Raw genomic sequence first — 20,469 nt, 5'->3', positions numbered from 1 at the left:
TGGACAACGTTCCAGTGACGTATCTCATATTGACATCTCACGTTCTTCTGGATAAGGGTATCAGATAAGATGGTGAGCGATTGTGAACTCTATCGCTTCTTGTATATCGCAACAGCATCTTAATACATTGTTTTCCTATGGTGTTCTAACTATTCATTATACAAAAATCTTTTTATGGCAATTTTCCCTTTATTATTATTATTATTATTATTATTATTATTATTATTATTATTATTATTATTATTATTATTATTATATGCGAGTAATCCTTTTTTAAGACAAATTTCATTACAGAAATCTGTGGTATATGCAGCATTTAACTGTTCACTTTTTAAGTCCGTTTTCCACGGGAATATTTCTTCAGATCTCACCAAAGTTCGTGAAGAGTGAAAGTCAAGGCACTAAAGACTAAAATTTTACCGTGACTGATTATTCACGCAGATTCCGAACAGTTCCACTGTGGTATGTACACCGAAGCTTCTTCAAGGAAAATGAATAACGTTGGTTGCAATACCAGATAAATTTATCTTCACTCAGAGAAAAGAATTTGTTATGTTAATGGACCCATGAAGGATCCAGGTCAGGTTTAGACACATGTTGGGCAAACAAAAATGATTACATGAGTCGCCAAGAAGGAATTTGAGATGTTATTAAGACGAAATTCATTGTTCTTAATATAAGGCCGACAACAAAGTTATTAAAACCATTTTAAAGAAAAATGTAAAATCTGTTGATGATGCTTATAAAATTGGCATCATTATGTATTATAAGGAAAACCAAGCAAAACTCATGTTAATGGAAAACAATCTTTGCTCTGTAATAGAGAAATGAGAACACAGTAAGGCTATGTATGCGTATTTACATGTTTTTATTTAACTTGACTTCTGTGTCCGTCTGTCTGTCTGTTTGGGTCAAAACTTGTAACTCAATTTTCGACCTGTTACCTTCGTCTGATGGGCTTGAAATTTTGCATGGTTACTCAGTCCTGGTGACAATGCAACCCTGCATGATCAGTAGGTCAGCAGTGACCTCTAGTGACCCTACAGGACCTCTCCTAGTATATCAGGATTTGTAGAAACTCTTGGGATTTTTCATACCTTCTTTGACTTGTTAGTATAAGTTGATAATTCTACGGATTTTTCAAACCTTCGTTGGCTCGACAGGCTATCACGTTCAATTTCAATTACTGTCAAAACTAAAAAGTAAAAAAATAAAAAAAAATAAAAATAAAAAACTTTTAAAACACGCTGTTATTAGAATGCACTAAAAAACAAATAATAATTTTTTTGAGACACCAGGATTTTCTTACAATTAATCATACCTACAAAAATAAAAGCATGGGCGCCAAACATGGAAAGAAATGCTAAAAGAAAAGAAATATTTTTTTTTTATTTCTTGTAGCACTTCCTTCCATGTTTGGGGCCCACGCTTTTATTTTCGTAGACATGATTAACTGTAAGAAAATCCTGGGATCTCAAAAAGTTATCATTTACTTTTTAGTGCATTTTAATAAAAGAGTGTTTAAAAAAAAATTTTTGTTTATACCTTTTTGTATGTCCTAGTGGTTACATCCCCCGGTCTTATATAGGCCTTACTTACAATCACTGTTCGTCTAAGCGTCTGCCTATGCTTCAGGAGGCGGCTCCCATGAAAAGTTAAAAAAAAAGACATCAATAGAATACCCTAGTTAGCAATGCAGATACCGTAAGAATGCATGATAATACTTTCTGGTAAAAACTTTGTAGTGGTTTTTACTAAATTTTACAAAACAATTGTAAACAAAATTGCCTAATTATTTTCGCAAAGCAAAATTTTTTTATTAATACTACGCGACCTTCAAATATAGTTTAGGGTTAAACCGTTGTGGGCTTGACTGCTGGCCTCTGACTTTCCCAAGGTGGTTAGTAACGACCTGGACCTTCCGCTGGTTCTATAACATGACTTATTTATATGATGACGCAACTGCCTGGTATTACGTTCACTGCCATTCATTTGCCCTCGTGATTCCTTGATGTTCATACAAAGCAAATAGAGTCGTACACAATCATTTTACGACATAGAAAGTACTTGCTAGCGATGCTAGCCATCTGTTGTGCCTAAGGCAGGTTGTTGTATGTGAGAAAGTTCATCAGTCTTTTTAGGCACTAACAGGATTTAATCTAACCTATGTCGCAAGTTCCTCTCGAGTTTAGAGCGTGCTATTGAACCTGGGAGATAAAAACCTTGATTCTGAGTGATAGATAACTTTGATGGGAAGAACGCACTGGTTGGGCCTAAAAAAAAAAATGCTATAAGTAATTGGTTTCTGTGAAACTTTCATGAAACCTCTTTGAGGAAGGCTGGGGGTTCTGAAGCGTAGTTTGGTCAAGTCCCCAGGCACTTTGTGCTTAGGTATCAGAGATATCCACTTTATGCGTGTCAGCTGTTTTATTGTAATCCTTCCTAGAGATAGGCTATTTTTGTTCCATTGTTTCTCCCTGTTGTTCCATTCCATGCACCCAGAGCGGCCAGGCCTTTGTTTTTTGTCAAAAGTTTAATTTTACAGTTCTGCTAGTTAGGCATTTTTGTTCTTCCCACACAGTTGCATCGTATGTTTGTTTATGGTAACACTGAGCCCTTTATCTTCTTTGTTAGTAAAGCAAGTGAGCTTTTTCTCGGCTTCATGCTAAACGACCCATTTTTCTGTCAGCAATTGTTTTGTTATTTGGGACATCAAGGCAATTACTTCGTGTAAAGCAAACAGCGTTTGAAAAACTGTTATATTGACCGTGTTTACAGCTGGAACACATTGGTGTTTGTTTAGAGACAAAAGTTTTAATTTCATGCAGTTTTTGTCAGGTCACTGAGGCAGTTCCGAGCTCATTTATCAGGTGACTCCTGTATCTAATTTGTCTTTGATTCATTCCTGAGAACATCACATTTTCGACGTTTGTCTCGTTGGTACGTGCTCATTGCCTGGTTTAGGGTCTCAATTTCATAGCTAAAACGCCTTCCTTACCGTTAGTTTGTCGACTAATTTGAGCTCGTAAGTATTGATAATTCATTGTTTTGCAGATGAAGGTTTTCTCTGATTAAATTCAAATCATTGTTTCCAAATGGCCTAAGTTTGGCTATGACTGGCCAGAGGGCCAAGTTGTTTTAAAATGTCCATGTCGTGTCGTTGCACAAATGCTAAATTTTAACTTAGTAACAAAAAGCTATATTTTTTTTTAATTGCTCTCATCAGTCATTCTTAACCTTTTCCTTTCTTGCATCCTTCTCAAAACACCAAGTGTCTCCACTACCGGGAAAAAAATGCAAATATTGTCATGAATAATAATGGAAGCTTCAACGTGCCTCAATATTTATTTATAAGTATGTTACAAATATACATATTTGGCAAGTACGTGATGCATTACACTAACCAAGGTAACTTCAAATGAGTAAAAGTTACACGTGTAATTTTCAACAAAATTAATTAACTACCATAAAATTGTATTACAGTTATCTTTAATTTTCTGTGATATAGAAAGGGTTTTGTTTTTCAGAAAACAAAAGACAACAATACTTCCCGTCTGTTTCCTCACCTTGCAGCCCTTCGGAAGCGAAGTGCAAATTTGTGAGTATTTTCGCTTACGATGTTGCTGTTGCACTTAGTATTCATTGTAAAATAACCTCGCGATTTCAGTAATATTTTAAACGTTTTCAGAAGTTAGTCCTTCTAAATTAAAATTAGAATAGAATCTCAGTTTTCTTCAAAGGCTCTTAATTACGCTTGCAATATTGTAGTTATTATCATCCACTGTTCTAAGATGAACAAGGAACAAACCACAATTTTGCAATAACAAGCCACGACTGAATAGCTTCACTTCTTCTTTGGAATGTATATAGGGAAAGTTTTACAGCCTTCCGAATTTAAGTTAAGAAAAACTGAATGGCATCTTAGGTCTTGTTTTGCTACAGTTTTACTTTTTAGATAAATCTCAATTAATATCCCTTCCAGGATTAGTAGCCTCGGCACCCATTAAACTCGTAAGATAATAAAGGTTTTGTTTGTTTATAATAGAACTCCCGAAGTGTTCCGGAGCTTTTACCTTGATCAGTAGTCCCACTTCCCCGTAGGGGGCTAGTGCCGTCAGTGCACCTCATGCAACCCCTTCCGTTCCTTTTACTGTACCTCCTTTCATATTCTCTTTTCCCATTTTACTTTCCACCCTCTCCTAGCAATTGATTCATAGTGCAACTGCAAGGTTTTCCTCCTGTTATATACCTTTTAAACCTTTTACCGTCAATTTCCGTTTCAGTGCTGAATGACCTCATAGGTCCCCGTGCTTGGCCTTTGGCCTAAATTCTATATTCAATTCAATTCAAGTAGTAGCACTCTTACGTCGTTTCCAGATCCTCCTCCTCTCCGCCGAAAGGATGCTTCCCTCTCGCTATCCTGCAGGTACTTCTTTGAGTAGTGTTCCGTTGCATTCGGGGAGAGAATTCACCCTCATCTCGGGCGGCATCGTGAGCTGTCTCTTACCGCACCAGCTCTTTGTAAATTGTAATTCTCCTCTTGCTTCCATATTTTCTTACTCTCAGAACCTTTCTTCCTATTAGAGGTCTTTCCTCCTCCTCCTCCTCTTTCTCGTCTTCTTCGTGCTTGGACTGGAAAAGGTCAATAGGTTGCCGTCTCATTGACCTTTACTCATCAAAATTACTGTGATTAATCGCTACCTGCGTCCGCAAAGATACCTCCTAAAACATAATGCAAATGGTGTGTCTATGCCCTGCGGTCGCTACATTTTTTAAGCGTTAGCCTTAATTTACACTGAGGCCAAGTTTTCTTTTCTAGTTACCGCAGTCATATAAATTCTTCCCCTTTTATCAAATATATTCCAGGCAGTGATGAAAGCCATAATCTTGATTTTGTGTCACGATAGACCCGCGAAACATTGGACCTCGTTTCAGTTTTGTGATTGACTCTCAGAGAGCTGAATATAGCGAATAATGTTTATATGACCATTATATGTAGCGAGTTAATTGCTCACGATCCTGGTGACATTCAGCAGCTGTTAACTTATGGCATTTGACGAGTGAAGATGTCAAGTCAGGGTTCTAAAGGAAAACATCCTATCTTGCCAATTCCTTTATGTTTTCATTTAGATATAAAAAGAAGGGTCATGTAATGAACATGATATTTATCGTCATGTTAACTGTTTTAATGTCAGTCTTACATGGGAATAAATAAAAAATACACATTTGCTTTATCTGTAAAATAGAAGCGGAATTTTTGCATAAAAACTAAATGCCTAAATTAAAAAGACGAATGTTTATAATTCAACTTGTTTTAAAAATGATGCAGCACATACATATGAAGTAAACAAAAATATGCACATTTATGGACAAGGAAAGCATTACAAAAATTTAGAACTTATAACATTTTGTCGTAAAAACTACTTTTACTTAACAGTAAAATCACTCCAGCCAAGAAAAAAATGCTGTCATCTTTTCGTTACTTCAGTCTTTTTCCTCAAATTAATTTAAAAGCCCTCATCCCATACGGGTTCTCTGTAGATTTAAATACAAATGGGATTTCTCTCTCAACTGTATCCCAGAGGGTGTTTATCTTAGAATTTTATGCCATATATTTTCCCTTTTTGATTTCATTCCAAATGGAAGCTCGCTTTAAGCCTTTCCAAACGGGTTCTCTTTAATTCTTAAACAAGGGTTAATACATTTTCCCAGTGCAATTATTCTTGACATGACTAGTATTTATTTCCCCTCTCAAATTATAGGGGCTACCGAGTTATCATTCCATGAGACTTTATGAAAAGGATTCATTAAAACATTATCCCATGCAGTGTATTTGAGAATTCACCCTAGAGAGGTGTATTTAATAATTACTCGTCTTTTAAGAATTTTTTTTTTACTTTGGTTTGTCATCCTATGTAGTTTTATAATACAATCATGACATATTTCCTTTTAACAATTACCCCACGGTATTTGCTTTCAAATATATCTCATAGTATCTGACATTTATCTTCTGATAAAATTACAGTTTTTATCCCTAAACCTTGAAACTGCGACCACTTTTCCCTTTTATTTATTAAAGTCTAGACAGCTGCTATATTAAAGCCTATTTAATTTCAGTTTCATCGGATTATTTCTCTCTAACGGTATTCAGCCTTAATTCCCGTAAATTATTTTTTAAATCAGCGCTATGCCACATTCTTTAACCTTAATACCCTGACACGGGCTCTACCCGTACCCTGACACGGCCTCTACCCGTTTTTCTTCGATAGATTACATAAGCTGTATCACAAGGATGCGTCTATTTTGTTCGACAAAAAATTCTTGATCTTCTGTCCACTTGAATTATCTGTAACCTTTAACCTGAGACATCGTGCACCACTTTTCTTCACAGATGCATCCTTAACCTATAACCTCCTTTTGGCGTCATCCTTAACCTTTTCATTGTGTTAATTTCCACACAATAGTCTGTAACTGTTAACTTTTAACCCATTGTAATTCCTTTAATCTTTACCCCATGGATATTTCATTAGGCTTTGATCCATTCTCCCTTGAATCCTCGACGGGGATGAACGACGCCTCCTCTGGGGAAGTCTGTGGGGGAACCGCCGTTTCCTTGTCCTCTCCTTTGCAGCATCCACAGCATTTTTTCGCCAGCTGGTAAAGGAAATAAGTGACGACCAGTGGAGGTCCGCTTACAAAAAGAGCGGCCATGATCGGTACGGACGCTAAATCACTGAAAGAATAAAAAGTTTGTGAGGATCGTTTCATTAGTAATTAGCAGGTAAGTGGAATTAGTATTCATTGCATGCATTCATTATATACATCCCAGGTTTGTAAGAAAAACTGTAAGACTTTATTCTGTCACAGGTCTTCAAACAACAATTTATAGTGAGAGAACCTCTGCGTATAGAATGTATTTATGTGAAAAGTTATGGGAAAAGGTAACACTTTTATTGAGGCATTGTTTTTTAATGCAAAAGCAAATGGTCAGGGATCCAAGAACCCTTATCTACCCTAGACCCCCAAAACATACACACAAACCCACACATACACACACACATACACACACACACACAAAGGAGGGTGAGGACAAGAAGGGTAAGAGGAGAAGACTAGCAAAAAACCAAAGAAGGACATTTTAGTGCACTTTGGCCCTAGACCTAATTCCTGTGAAAATTTACTCACCTGTAAGGGCTTTCGATTGAGAGCTTCAGGAGGATAAACGCCACGCCTGGGTTCTGCAGGGCTGTCTCTATACTGACGGCGATGACCTGAGGTGTACTCAGGCAAAATAGTTTGGCAAAAATGGCTCCCAAGGTGTAGCCGCAAATCACGACCAGGAAGCCTGCTAGGATCATTTGCCAAGTCATCATCATGACCACTTTGTAGGAGTTGTACGTTCCTACCTGGTGACAGGGAAGAGTATAATCAGTATTGCTGTTATGCTTACTATTACTGTTGGTATTGTTCTTTCAAAACGGTGCTTCACGATATTGTGAATAGCCAATAGAAATAAGAAATTCCAAAATGGTATGTATATATATATATATATATATATATATATATATATATATATATATATATATATATATAATATATATATATATATAATCCAAAATCGGAGGGCACTATAGTAGGCAGGAGAAGGGCGCAGGAACACATACAGGACCAGTACATACATTTATTCGTCTACGCGTTTCTTGACCCGTGGTCACATCATCAGGACATCATCTACAGTTATAAATTAAAAAGGGACATTCAGCATAAATAGTTAAAAGTAAATATACACAAAACATAAAAAAATTAAAATAGAAAATCAGTTGAACTTAAACAATCGCACTTAAATACATTTACACATTAAAGAACCAGTAAAAGAAAACTTAAAATGTAAACTTAAAATGAACTTAATAAAAACTGCTTAATAAAAAGGAACTTAAAAATAAACTTAAAAGGTAGAGCAGAAGGCGCACCTCTCAGGATGAAAGAGGAAAACACACTAAAAGAAAACAGCATAAAAACAGGAGGAGGAGGAGGCGGACAAATGTAAACAAACAATCGCATCATGCTATGAATAGGGGAACAGCCGATGATTGGCAATTTAGCGCCGGTACAATTCTTTTGATGTTGAGACTCTCCAAGAGAAGCAGTTCTCCAGGTTCCTTAGCTTGGCCAATTATTCTAAAGTTGTTGTATTTTATTGGCGTCTTGCAACCTCTAGCGTGGATCTTATATTTGAAAGTTCGGGATTAGACAATCTGCAACCCGTACGATAACTCACGCCCATGTGAAATATATATATATATATATATATGTGTGTGTGTGTGTGTGTGTGTGTGTGTATGTGTGTGTGTATATATATATATACATATATATATATATATATATATATATATATATATTAATATAAAATTAAAAGTTGAAAACCCTTTAGTGAGCTTCCGGGAGTCTGCTGAACTTCAATTTTGAACCGAGAGTTAAACATGGTTATTATCACCATTATTACCTTCATCATTATTTATGGCTTACAAGCCTGAAAGGACTAGCCACAAAGCTTGCCTAGTGACCTCAACAGGAAAGAATGTCCGTATGGGAAAAAGGGGGGAGGGGGTGGAGGGGGGAGAGGAGGGTAGGATGATATTTGAAGGGAGGAAAATTAAATATATCGTCTGAAAAGCAGTTTCACTAAACTACGCACATAGAAAAATATCTACCGTGTTTACGTCAACATGAATCAAATCTCAAGGGAATTTGGCGAGTTAATTCCCATATCAAACTAAAACAGTTTTACCAGACCACCGAGCTGATTATCAGCTCTCATAGGGTTGGCCCGAAGGATTTGTTTTTATTTATATTGTTCTTAATTTCTGTATTTGTTCAGTTAAATTACCATTTTTCAATGAGTTTATGACTGGATTAATGGCAAATGTTGAAGTTCCTGATAAAATTTCACTGATCGATTTATTTCCAAATCTTGATATCCACTGCTGATTATACTTTGGACATTCACACAGAGCAGTCAGGAACAGGGTTATGTGGGTTAATTATTAGGTGTCCGTGTGTTTATCGAGAATGGCCTATTCGGAGATCTGTTCCCATATCAAAAAAATAAAAAGACTAAAAGAAGATAAACGAATAATTGGATGTCAGTGGTATACTCACAGACATGAAAAACAGGAGGAGAAAGAGAGAGAAAGGCTTAATCACTTTCCTCCCGTTGTCTGCCCAGTTTGGTCGTTTTAACCTGGAAAATAAAGGCAGAAGTTAAGGTGGGTGAAACCCCTAGGATTCTAATTAAGCATTTACTACTGTTATATATACACACACACACACACATATATATATATATATATATATATATATATATATATGCATATATATATGTATATGTATATATATGAATATATATATATATATATATATATATATATATATATATATATATATATGTGTGTGTGTGTGTGTGTGTGTGTGTGTGTGTATGTGCATTAAAAAATAATCAACAATCACCGTGTGAAGAAGAAATAAAGTTCTTACTCAAATCGAGATCGAACCCAGGTCTTTCAATAGACTTGTGTGGTTCAATTGGCAGAACCCTTGCCTTTCAATTGAAAGACCTGGTTTCGATCCCGATGTGAGTTAGAAATTTATAAGTGTGTGTGTGTGTGTGTGTTTATAGTTTCAAAACAATTAAAATCTAATTTAGCAATAGAAAAGGAATCAGTGAATACTTACCTAATAATTATACCAATGCAAACGGGGACGGTGAGAGCAACCAGAGAAATAGCCAAGTTCGCAAATGGAATTTGAATATTATCATTCTCTTCCAAAAGGTTCGATCCCAAGGTGAACATCCAAAGAGGCATCATCCCTAGGAGGCAATTAAGAATTAACTTTAAGACATTATCTCCAATATTTGTATATATATATATATACATACACACACACGTTGCCTATATATATATATATATATATATATATATATATATATATATATATATATATATATATAAATACACATATATATATACATATATTTATATATATGTATATGTATGCATTTATATATATAAATATATATATATATATATATATATATATATATATATATATATTCGATATATATATATAAATATGTATATATATATTCTATATATATATATATATATGTGTGTTTCTGACAAACTCCTCTACAGTCTTATTAAAGCAGTAATTGGCTGAATTAACATAATGCCTGTTACCTTCTAGGCGCCCAGATACTGACAACCCATCAAAGTTCAGCAAACACCTGTGAACTCTCTTGACGTCTCGTGACGTGTGTTGATGTCTGAATAAAATCTAAGGTCTCAGAGCTCGAATTTGCATGAAATGATAATTGTTATAGTTTTATATCTGTGGCGGATTTTTCCCCTCGTTTGGTGTAATTAATAGAGTTCAGTAAAACAAGGCTGTCATGGGGTTTATCTTTAGAGAGAGAGAGAGAGAGAGAGAGAGAGAGAGAGAGAGAGAGAGAGAGAGAGAGAGAGAGAGAGAGAGAGAGAGAGAGAGAACCTTGATTTGAACTTAGAATTGTAAATTATGTATACAGTCAAGTTTCACATGTGTCGTTAATCTGTATTCATGCATAATTTCCGTCGATGCTCAGTATATATATGTATGTATATATATATATACATAATATATATATATATATATATATATATATATATATATTTATATTTATATACGTCTATATGTATATATATATATATATATATATATATATATATATATATATATATATATGTGTGTGTGTGTGTGTGTGTGCATATATATATATATACATATACATATATACATATAAATATTATACACACATATACATATGTATATTTATATATAAAATGTATGTATGCATGTATAGATACATGTATGTAAATACATCAATAGCAAGCTCACCCATGGCAGCTATGGTCGAAATAGCCGTCATGGTGATTGACAGGTTTATATCTCCATTGAACATCAACGTCCAGAAGTTGGAGCTTGTCCCTCCTGGACTGCAACCGAAGGTGAAAAGACCCAGTCTGTAGAGTGGGTCTGTGAAGAGAAGCCTTCCCATTACCCACGTGATCTGGAAAAAAAAAATCAGAGTTTGAAACGAATTCATGGTAAGGTCTATTAAGTTCGTTCGAGGTGATTACTTATGAAGACCTCGTTGTTGACTACAGGTAGCTAAGGGGGCGAGGACCGTTAGGCATTCTATATGGAATGCGACAGCTTAATAATATCTTGGCACTTCAGTAATCAGAATCTGAGCAGTTTTGTGGGAGCAAGTTTTCCGTGCCTCAAAATATTCATCTCAGTAGGGGAGCGGGTGGTTCAGTGTTGTCATTGTACTTCACGCGGTGCATTGTAGGTACTTCTAAAGGCTCTTTGCAGCGTCCCTTCGGCCCATAGCTGCATCCTCTTTCATTCCTTTTACTGTACCTCCGTTCATATACTCTTCCTTCTGTCTTGCTTTCCACCATTTCCTGACAATTATTTCACAGTGCGAGGTTTTCCTCCTGCTACACGTGTAAAATCTTTTTACCCTCAATTTCCCTTTTCAGCGCTGGACGGCCTCATAGGTCCCAGCACTTGGTCTTTGGCCTAAATTTTATATTCCATTCAAAACATTCATTTCATGTTCAGTATACGTTAACTTTAACAAGGAAGTAAAGAGGAACACCTTTATGTCTTAAAACGCTATACCAGACAGGAAAGGAGAGACCATTTAACAGTTGAAACTGTGATTTCAATTTCGAGAAATTGGTATCAATTTTTATATATATCTTTTGATTTCACCCACAAAATCTATGATAAGATTTGACCTCAAGTGCTTAGTTAGACATCACGCAATGTAAGGATGACTTGCTAATAACCTAAACTTTAGGTACTCAATTATATCAAGACCAGCAAACAAAATGAAGAAGTAGAATGTTTAGAATTTCATATAAAAGACAAACATGAAAGACATGAATTTCGGTAACTGCGAGAGTGAAAATTTGCATTCTAGCAACTGTAGGGCTGCGTGTACGTGGCCTGGTAAATTGGGGAAGAAATTGTCACTTGGCAACCGAGGCATGATGCGACCGAATAATTACGCCGTTAATGCTCCATTAGATAATGAATTCTGCAGAAGGTAAAAGTTTATTTCTTATCAGAGTTGACCCGTATCAATTAGACATTTCTATGATTATAATAGATTATATATAGTAAGCTTGACTCCACGGTTTTGGCTCTTTTATAATCATGTATAAAACCACATTCACATCAGCCTCTTTAGTTAAGAACCCTTCGGAATTATTATTATCAAAGCTTTCATTCTTTGCTTCTCAGAGCATAGTACGTTTTTACAACAAGCAAGCCCTTCACCTTTTTTATTTTACCACATCATAATCAATGACAAACAAAGCTTTGAAATCATGTGCAACCATCCCATCAATTATAAAAAACCCATCCACTTCACAAGTTTGAGCAATTCGTAATCACTTACAAACAAACCTTTCACAATCTATAATATGCGATTAAACGTTTAAGTTCTTGATGTTTTTTACGTCATGATAATCAACAAACAAACCTTTCACCACTTAGTTTTGATCATCTCGTCATTATGTACAAAGTTTCCTCCCTTAGTTTTTGACCCATGCGAACTAATCACAGATTAACGTGAACGAAAGGTTGTTTGATAATCTAAGAAACAAAATAAAGCTAAATAGTTACAGAAAGGCGAAGACTTTTTTGTTACTGAGTGAAAAATCTATCGAAAGGTTCACTGAGAAGCACGGAACGAACGAGAGCGAAGAAGCTTATATGGCTAATTTGAGATTTTGTATTTTCATGGCATAAATCATGTAGGTAGCTGTTATTATCAGAAAGACCATGTCACACACTCTGGTCAGACTTTATGGAATTCTCTGATACCTTTTGCTTTTATTGACTGAAGAATAAAAAGGAAGATATTCAAATTTTCTTTGCTGGTAACTGTAGTTCTGAACATATAATTCTTCAAGCAGCGTCGTCAATGTGGTGACCTTAAAAGCAAAGTCAGAAGCAGATATGTATTTATGAAGAGAGCAAGTTTCTCAAAGTATCACTTACAAGAAATAGTTCCAAGTTTAAATATTTTTTTCTTTAATTCTTCACACGGCGTATGTGGCAAATAATCAGCATAATTTTTCCTTAGGAGGTTCTGAGCTATTGATCTGGACTTCCAAGAAAAACACTGAAGATATTTCCCAGAGATTTCTCTCATGCGTAAGAAAGCGCGGGGGGGGGGGGGGTGGGGGGCGGGTTTGCTGCTCATATCAAACTCGGTCCGTGCAAGAAAGGCATTTGTCAAAAGGCCTCTCTTCTTAAATGATGCCTAGGAACCCTCTCAAAATTAAATTTAAAATGTTAAATAGCTGAGGAATTACGTAGGAGAGAAGAAATTCCACATCATTTTGGTAATACTGATATCTCATTGAATCTTCTAACCCCCAGTACAACAGATGTCCAATAGGCCATGCACCATATTTTCATCCCGGAAGGTATTACACTCCCACTTCAAGCACAGCTTCGTGTGATATGCCTTTGACGAGTTAATATAATTAAGACAGTCCCTGCCGTAATAAAGCACAGTATTTGGGTTGACGTAAAACCATTAAAGATATAAATAGTTTTCCTTTTACATTTTAAACTCTTTCAGCATCAGTTATCCAAAGCAGCGCGGCTCTTTTAATGATTTCGTACTTCATAAAAGATTGGGGGAAAACTTCTAGCTTACAAGTCAAACACCCCACAGAATTGACATGTCAAAAACCAGTCAGCGCAATCTACATTTATTCTTGCATCTTCTGAGAGGACTCTTTTCATCAACTATAACCTGCAGCATTTCACCAAAGTTAAGTACCATTTTTAGACAGCGGGTGAAAGTCAGCACCATAAAGAAGAGGCTTACCGTGGGCATGCATATGAACTGAGAGAGGAATCCACACAAGGGTCCAATCGGCTTTTTCAGAACCTTCAGTATCAAACCGATGTTCATCTGCGCTCCCATGTTGATGTTATTGAAGAGGACCAACACTGACCCAATGCTAATAAATATGACGTCTACTGTCATGGAACCACGGTCGACGACAATCTAAGAAAAGAAGATATGATTTAGGGTAATTATGCTTAGTTAATTAAGTTCTCAAGAGAGAGAGAGAGAGAGAGAGAGAGAGAGAGAGAGAGAGAGAGAGAGAGAGAGAGAGAGAGAGAAGTATTTAATTTCGAATTAGAATATTGTTAACACTTCGCTCAATTTATTTCAAATTTTAATGACGTTCTTGGACGCTAGATGTCACTCAAGTAACAGAGAACAATCTATGACCATTATCAATAACACTCAGTTATTAGCCAATATTATTTCTGATATCGAGAAAATGTCATTTTTTCCATGGGTTGAAAACAACGTCTTCTCAAGCAGTGATTGTCTTTTTTATGCTTGCATGCTGCTTCTTATCAAGCGAATTATTGTCACTGAGATAAAATTCAATAATCATACATTCATGAAGTCACATCATGTATTCTTTTACACTTCCTGACACATCAGGAAAACGACACGTTTGTTTGTTCAGAAGTTTTCTTTAAATCAGCTGTCAGTGAGAAATAGAGGGAAGAAAGGTTACGCCGAAAGGTCACTCCATAGACCTAAGGATAAAAAGCAACCCAGGCCTAGGTAAGCACAGGAAAAGATCACAGTAACATAAGAGAAGATTACATTGAAGACCTAGGAAATATCATTTGTGTTCGGCCCTATGATCTTTTCTGTAAGTTCTGGAAACCCTTCTTACTTTCCAGACAACAGGGACTTACCTCCAGGTCGTCTCTCAGAAGAGTTCTGTTTTCGAATTTCGGGTCAAGATCGTTCCGAGTCAAGTAGAAAGCCAGATGAGTGAAGCCCCAATAGTATCCAGAGAAAGTAATGTTCTTTGTGGCACCTTCCAGGACTTCCTGCGCAGTAAAAACAGCACTGGAATTTACGAACTGTAGTTTCCAGTCTTCGTCTGGAACAGCCGTTACTACCAGCAAAGCTCCAGGATTCTCGAGGAAGACGTCAGCAGCAGGAAAGGCTTCCATGCTTTCGTTAGCGCTGAGTCGCAAAGAGAGATTTAGTGTATGCTGCATATCCTCGGCTACTTTCCAGATCCCGGTATGGAAAGTTTCCAAGTAAAGGCTTGAAGCCCCGGAAGCCAGTGTGACAACGATGGCGAGTATGATGCATTTCCTCTTCATGTCTGTCTGGAAGAGGCGAAATGGCACTGGTAAGCAAAGTGATGATGGCGATAATACTGGAAGACTAAAAAAGAAAATAAGTATATTGGTTTCGTAACACGGACGAACTTAGACTTCCCAACTATATGTTGATTTATCTTTATTTATTATTGCCCTGATAAACTTTAACACGAAACGGACAAATTATTATAAGGTGCTTGTTAACATGACCGCCATGATAAGGTAAACCCCATATTAAACGCGTGATACATTGGCTATATAACAAATATCTATGGTAAATTCACACGCGCATTTAAAACAACCTACTTTTGTCAGTTCAAAGACCATTTGAAAAACTACCCTTCTCTTTTCAGGCACGTCTTAAAGAAACTGTTATTCTCATGTCAAAGGTCCATTATTAAAAGGCCAATGGTTGTCAATTCAAAAAAGTGCATTGTAACACGAGCTATCAATGTAGGGTAAAATACGCCCAAAACACAAATGTCATGTCAAAGCACATTTTAAAAGAAACTAGAACACATTTTAAGGCAAAACATCGCCGCCACTTCAGACCTACCTTTTTAAAAAGGACCAGAGAGCCCTATCCTGCCAGAATAAACAGTGTAATATTTGGGTACATTGCCGAGTCAGCTTACAAAACGAACGCGCCCTATCAAGTGAATGGCCTCGTCAGTGATAGATGAAGGTTTCGTCTGATTACGAGATTAAGTTGAAAGCGTTATCTCTCCTTGAAATAAAACATTAAATAATCATCTCTCTCTCTCTCTCTCTCTCTCTCTCTCTCTCTCTCTCTCTCTCTCTCTCTCTCTCTCTCTCAGGAAAAGAGATTTTCTGCTCTAAAATTCTCTGATGTTCAAATCGACAGAAATGGCTACCTTGCCAGGTGCCGTTCCGTACAGATTTTTCGAGTACTTCAGCCCATTTTACATATACCTCCTTCTATGCTTATCGCGTTTGTCTTAGCTATCTTTATTTCCACATTTGTAAACCTATCCCCTCCAACTGAATCTCCTCTGTTTTTTTCGTTGCCTCACCAAGATAATGTTTATCAGATTTATCACCAGTCACTTCTCATTTCTATACTTTCTTATCCACACACACACATATATCTTATATATATGTGATATATATATATATATATATATATATATATATATATATATATATATATATATATATATAGCTTAATGATAAATAATATTGCCAAGACCAGAAGAACATTCTTTATTACAAGCTTTCGAGGTATAAAACCTCATCATCAGGCTGAAAAAACCGACAAGGATGAGAATCAATAAGGGAATTTCCCATAGCTACTCCATCTATTTGATTATATAATTTACCATCAAAAGTAAAATGCCATCAGCAGTTGCTAAATGTAATAATTTTTGCAAGTCTATTTTATTAAGTCCAAACACTGATAGATGGTTTTCACATATATTATTAAGAATAATGTCGGTTGTTTCTTTTAATGGGACATTGGTGAAAAGAGAGGTTACATCGAAACCAGCCATTACAACATCTTGGTTAAAATTGAAAGAGCATAATTCTTTAACAAATTTGGAAGAATTAGATATGTTAAATTCACCTAAAGTTAGAGGGTTTAAAACTGGAACCAAAAACTTAGACAGGTTATAACTAAAAGTACCAATTGAGGAAATAATAGGTCTTAAAGGGTTACCTATTTTATGTACCTTAGGCAGACCGTACAAATAACCAGGCTTAGACCCTGAAGCAAATAAAGAGCTATATGTAGCTTCCCCAATCTTATCTCTCAGACCTCTAAGCAACCTATTTAGTTTGTCTTCTATCAGTGTTTGGACTTAATAAAATAGACTTGCAAAAATTATTACATTTAGCAACTGCTGATGGCATTTTTACTTTGATGGTAAATTATATAATCAAATAGATGGAGTAGCTATGGGAAATTCCCTTGACCTGTATATGCGGATTGCTTCATGGGTTATTGTGAAAGGATTTGGATGTCTGAATGCCCTAGTGCTTTCAAACCTTTGTATTACTGTAGGTATGTAGATGATACTTTCCTTGTGTTTAAGGAATTATCACATGTTGATTTGTTTTTTGAATATTTTAATTCTCGTCACCCTAACATTTCTTTTACTTGTGAGACGGAACAGGATAATAAGTTGTCATTTTTAGATGTACAGGTATACAGAAATAGTGGCAAATTTGAGACCTCTGTTTATAGGAAAAGTACTTTTACTGGCTTGGGATTGAATTACCTCAGTTTTTCGCCAAAGTTGTATAAGATGAACTCAATACGCACTTTGATTAATAGAGCCTACAATGTTTGTTGTGATTTTAATTTATTTCATCAAGATATGGTTTTCCTCCAGAATTACTTTTCTGAAAACTCATATCCCATTTTTTGTATTTTACAAAGTTCTGAAAATTTTTAAATGAAAAGTTTTGTCCCAGACCGGTGTACAGTACTGCTAGTAAAGATGTAAAGTACATTAAATTGCCTTACCTTGGTCATAGTAGCTATATGGTCCGAAAAAGTTACAAGAAATTCTTAAGCATTGTTTCCCTCAAATCAGTTTCCGGTTTGTTTTCTGTAATCCTTTTACAATAAGATCACTTTTGAGAGAGAAGCCTACTCTGCCTGTGGACCTTAATTCCTGTGTCGTTTACTTGTTCACTTGTTCGCAGTGTGGTCTGCGATACGTGGGATCTAGTTCCCGCTGGCTCAGACACAGAATTTTGGAACACAGAGGTCTTTCTATTAGAACTAGGTTTCCCCTTTCCAAACCACCCTTTTCTGCCATTAGAGAACACAGTTTAGCACAGGACCATCCTTTCACTGACCTGGATTTTCGGGTACTGTCTTTTGTTCAAATAGACTGGACCTTTTAATTTCAGAGTCGCTGACTATTAAAAAGATGAAGCCGGAATTGAACAACAACTCGTCTGGTATTCAACTAGCTATCGTGTAATTTCATAGTAGGTACTCAGTTAGGTCGTTAAATATTTTACTTTGTGAGTGGTAGTTTGTTTACATTTCACTATAGTTTTATTTTCATATTTTTATGTTTGTGTTTTTAATTTTTCGTTATTTTACGTCTCACCCTTTTAGTTTGTATTTACTTGTTCATTTTATATTTCGTTAGTATTTTTGCTGAAGATTTATTATGACAATTCATTTTGTAATTTTATTGATTCTCATCCTTGTCGGTTTTTTCAGCCTGATGATGAGGTTTTATACCTCGAAAGCTTGTAATAAAGAATGTTCTTCCTGGTCTTGGCAATATTATTTATCATTAAGCTAAGATTTCCAAGTAAACCCAATTTTCGAGACTATATATATATATATATATATATATATATCAGTCTCACCTGTTGGCGATATTATATATATATATATATATATATATATATATGTATACATACATACATATTGCATACGGGACATGATATATATATATATATATGTAATATAGTTCTATATATATATATATATATATATATATATATATATATACCTGCTTTTTTTTTTTTTTATAAATATTACTGCTGTTGCTGTGTAACTTTGATTGCAAATAATATCAACCTGACCGAGACTGGGAAAAGATGTTGTCTATATAGGAGTGTCTTCAGTTCAAACTTTAACGTCCGTTGAGAACGGGATAGGTAACATTTAGGCCATTTTTGAGGTGGTATAGGAAATTCCCATATCAGCCTTAAAAATAGGTGGTCCTAAGGTCCTTTTTTCCTTTCTACCTGTCTCTCTTGGCGAATGTTTTTAACAGAACGTAGACGCCTAGGGCATGGCTGTAGTATTGTTTTTGACCTAGGCCGGTCAGGGAACAAGGAGAGAGAAAATAATACGATGAGAGCAGACGTCTGGAAGGTGGCTCTAACACCGCCTTTGTCTATTATTTTATTAGTGAATGGTGGAGCAAGAAACACACACACGAACTTCAGCATGTCCATTGTAAATGCGGCCAACGCTTAGAATCCTTAAGGTAGAGTCTGTGTGCTGTTGAAAAAATGGTCCATTCTTTTAACCTCTTTTTCTGTATTTCCAACTCTTTCTTTGTTTTCTTCCTTCAGCCACCACTTATGGTATATGTGTTTACGAAGTCTAGATTAAACCAAAGTATTATATTGTTAGCTTCAACCCCGTTATTCCAGTAAAATACCTAGGTTAGGTAAGCAAAACAGTTTTAAGTCTCGATGCTTTTGTATGCCTAGAGAGCGTTTGATGTTGGGAAGAAACCGTTTGAAATCTAAAATTCATCTCAAATATTCTTGTTAAGGTTAATTACCCTTAACTGGCGACCTTTGGCTATTTAACGGCTGTCTTTGAGGTTAACTTTTGGCTTCAAGTGGCAGGTTACGCGTATTCTTGGCCTCTGCAGGGCACTGTATAAATTCTTTAAATTGAATAATAAATGATCCCTAGCTATATAGACCTATATCTATTCCTATATTATATATATAATATATATATATATATATATATATATATATATATATATATATATATATATATAACAATCGATATATAGTATATGTATTCATGCATACATTCATACATACACACATATATTTATATTTATAATATATGTATGTATGTATCTATGTATGAACAGGGTTACAGCCACGAGGAAGAAGGAAAGAGTGAAACAATGAGATGCTAAGTGCTTTTGTCTTATTACCAAGACATGGTCACAGCAACTAAAGATATACAGAGACAAGGGCATATACATATGGTGGGTATAAGTCATAAGGGAATACAAAAAGTCTGGGAGATCACAAAACGGTCAGCTGATTAACATCGAAATCTACCTGTTGGTAATCCTCTTTATTTTGTCTTTCAAATCCTTCTGAAACATATGTTTTGTTACAGGATCAAAAGGAAATAATCCTGGGCTTAAATTAAGGTTATATTCCCAGGTCAACTGAATCATAACAGATTCCAACAAGTTCCTGGAAATTGTTTCATTACTTCGTAATATTGCTTTGCTTTGTGTCCAATTTATTCAGTGGAACTTTTCACTTAGGTGCAAAAATAGAGCATTATTAGTCTGACCTGTTCATACTGAATATTTGCGTTGTTTTAATCTGGTATTTAATTCTTTGCTGGTCTGACCCAAGTAAAGTAAATCACAATCCATCTGGAAATTTGAAGATAGAATATTGCTATCTTTTTTATTTTTTTTTATATATCAT

The 20,469-nt window shown here is 35.5% G+C and overlaps 1 protein-coding gene across 2 annotated transcripts; it reads right to left on the bottom strand.

Annotated features, from left to right (window-relative positions):
- Window positions 1-5,100: 5,100 nt before the first annotated feature.
- LOC136849201 (hepatic sodium/bile acid cotransporter-like) lies at window positions 5,101-15,955 on the bottom strand. 2 transcript variants are annotated; one of them, XM_067122347.1, is made up of 8 exons: window positions 15,833-15,955; window positions 14,857-15,282; window positions 13,958-14,140; window positions 10,936-11,107; window positions 9,733-9,868; window positions 9,160-9,241; window positions 7,186-7,406; window positions 5,101-6,733 (listed from the first exon to the last, which is right to left on the bottom strand). In XM_067122347.1, exons 2-8 carry the CDS (start codon window positions 15,274-15,276, stop codon window positions 6,508-6,510), a joined length of 1,440 nt encoding a protein of 479 aa, XP_066978448.1. In that variant the 5' UTR covers window positions 15,277-15,282; window positions 15,833-15,955; the 3' UTR covers window positions 5,101-6,507. The 2 variants fall into 2 exon arrangements, with proteins under 2 accessions (XP_066978448.1, XP_066978449.1); XM_067122348.1 differs by having other exon boundaries at window positions 14,857-15,278; window positions 15,833-15,940.
- Between the last annotated feature and the right edge of the window lie 4,514 nt (window positions 15,956-20,469).

This window comes from Macrobrachium rosenbergii, chromosome 20 (assembly GCF_040412425.1).
Source record: "Macrobrachium rosenbergii isolate ZJJX-2024 chromosome 20, ASM4041242v1, whole genome shotgun sequence".
NCBI lineage: Eukaryota > Metazoa > Arthropoda > Malacostraca > Decapoda > Palaemonidae > Macrobrachium > Macrobrachium rosenbergii.
Note: the sequence above shows the minus strand (reverse complement) of the source record. Positions and strands in the feature narration are given on the sequence as shown.

Coding starts and splice junctions, on each gene's coding strand:
- LOC136849201 (XM_067122347.1), bottom strand. CDS start 15,276: ATGAAGAGGAAATGCATCATACTCGCCATCGTTGTCACACTGGCTTCC. Junction 7,407..9,159: donor TCCTCCTGTTTTTCATGTCT/GTGAGTATACCA, acceptor CCCTGTCACCAG/GTAGGAACGTACAACTCCTA. Junction 6,734..7,185: donor TCAATCGAAAGCCCTTACAG/GTGAGTAAATTT, acceptor TTATTCTTTCAG/TGATTTAGCGTCCGTACCGA.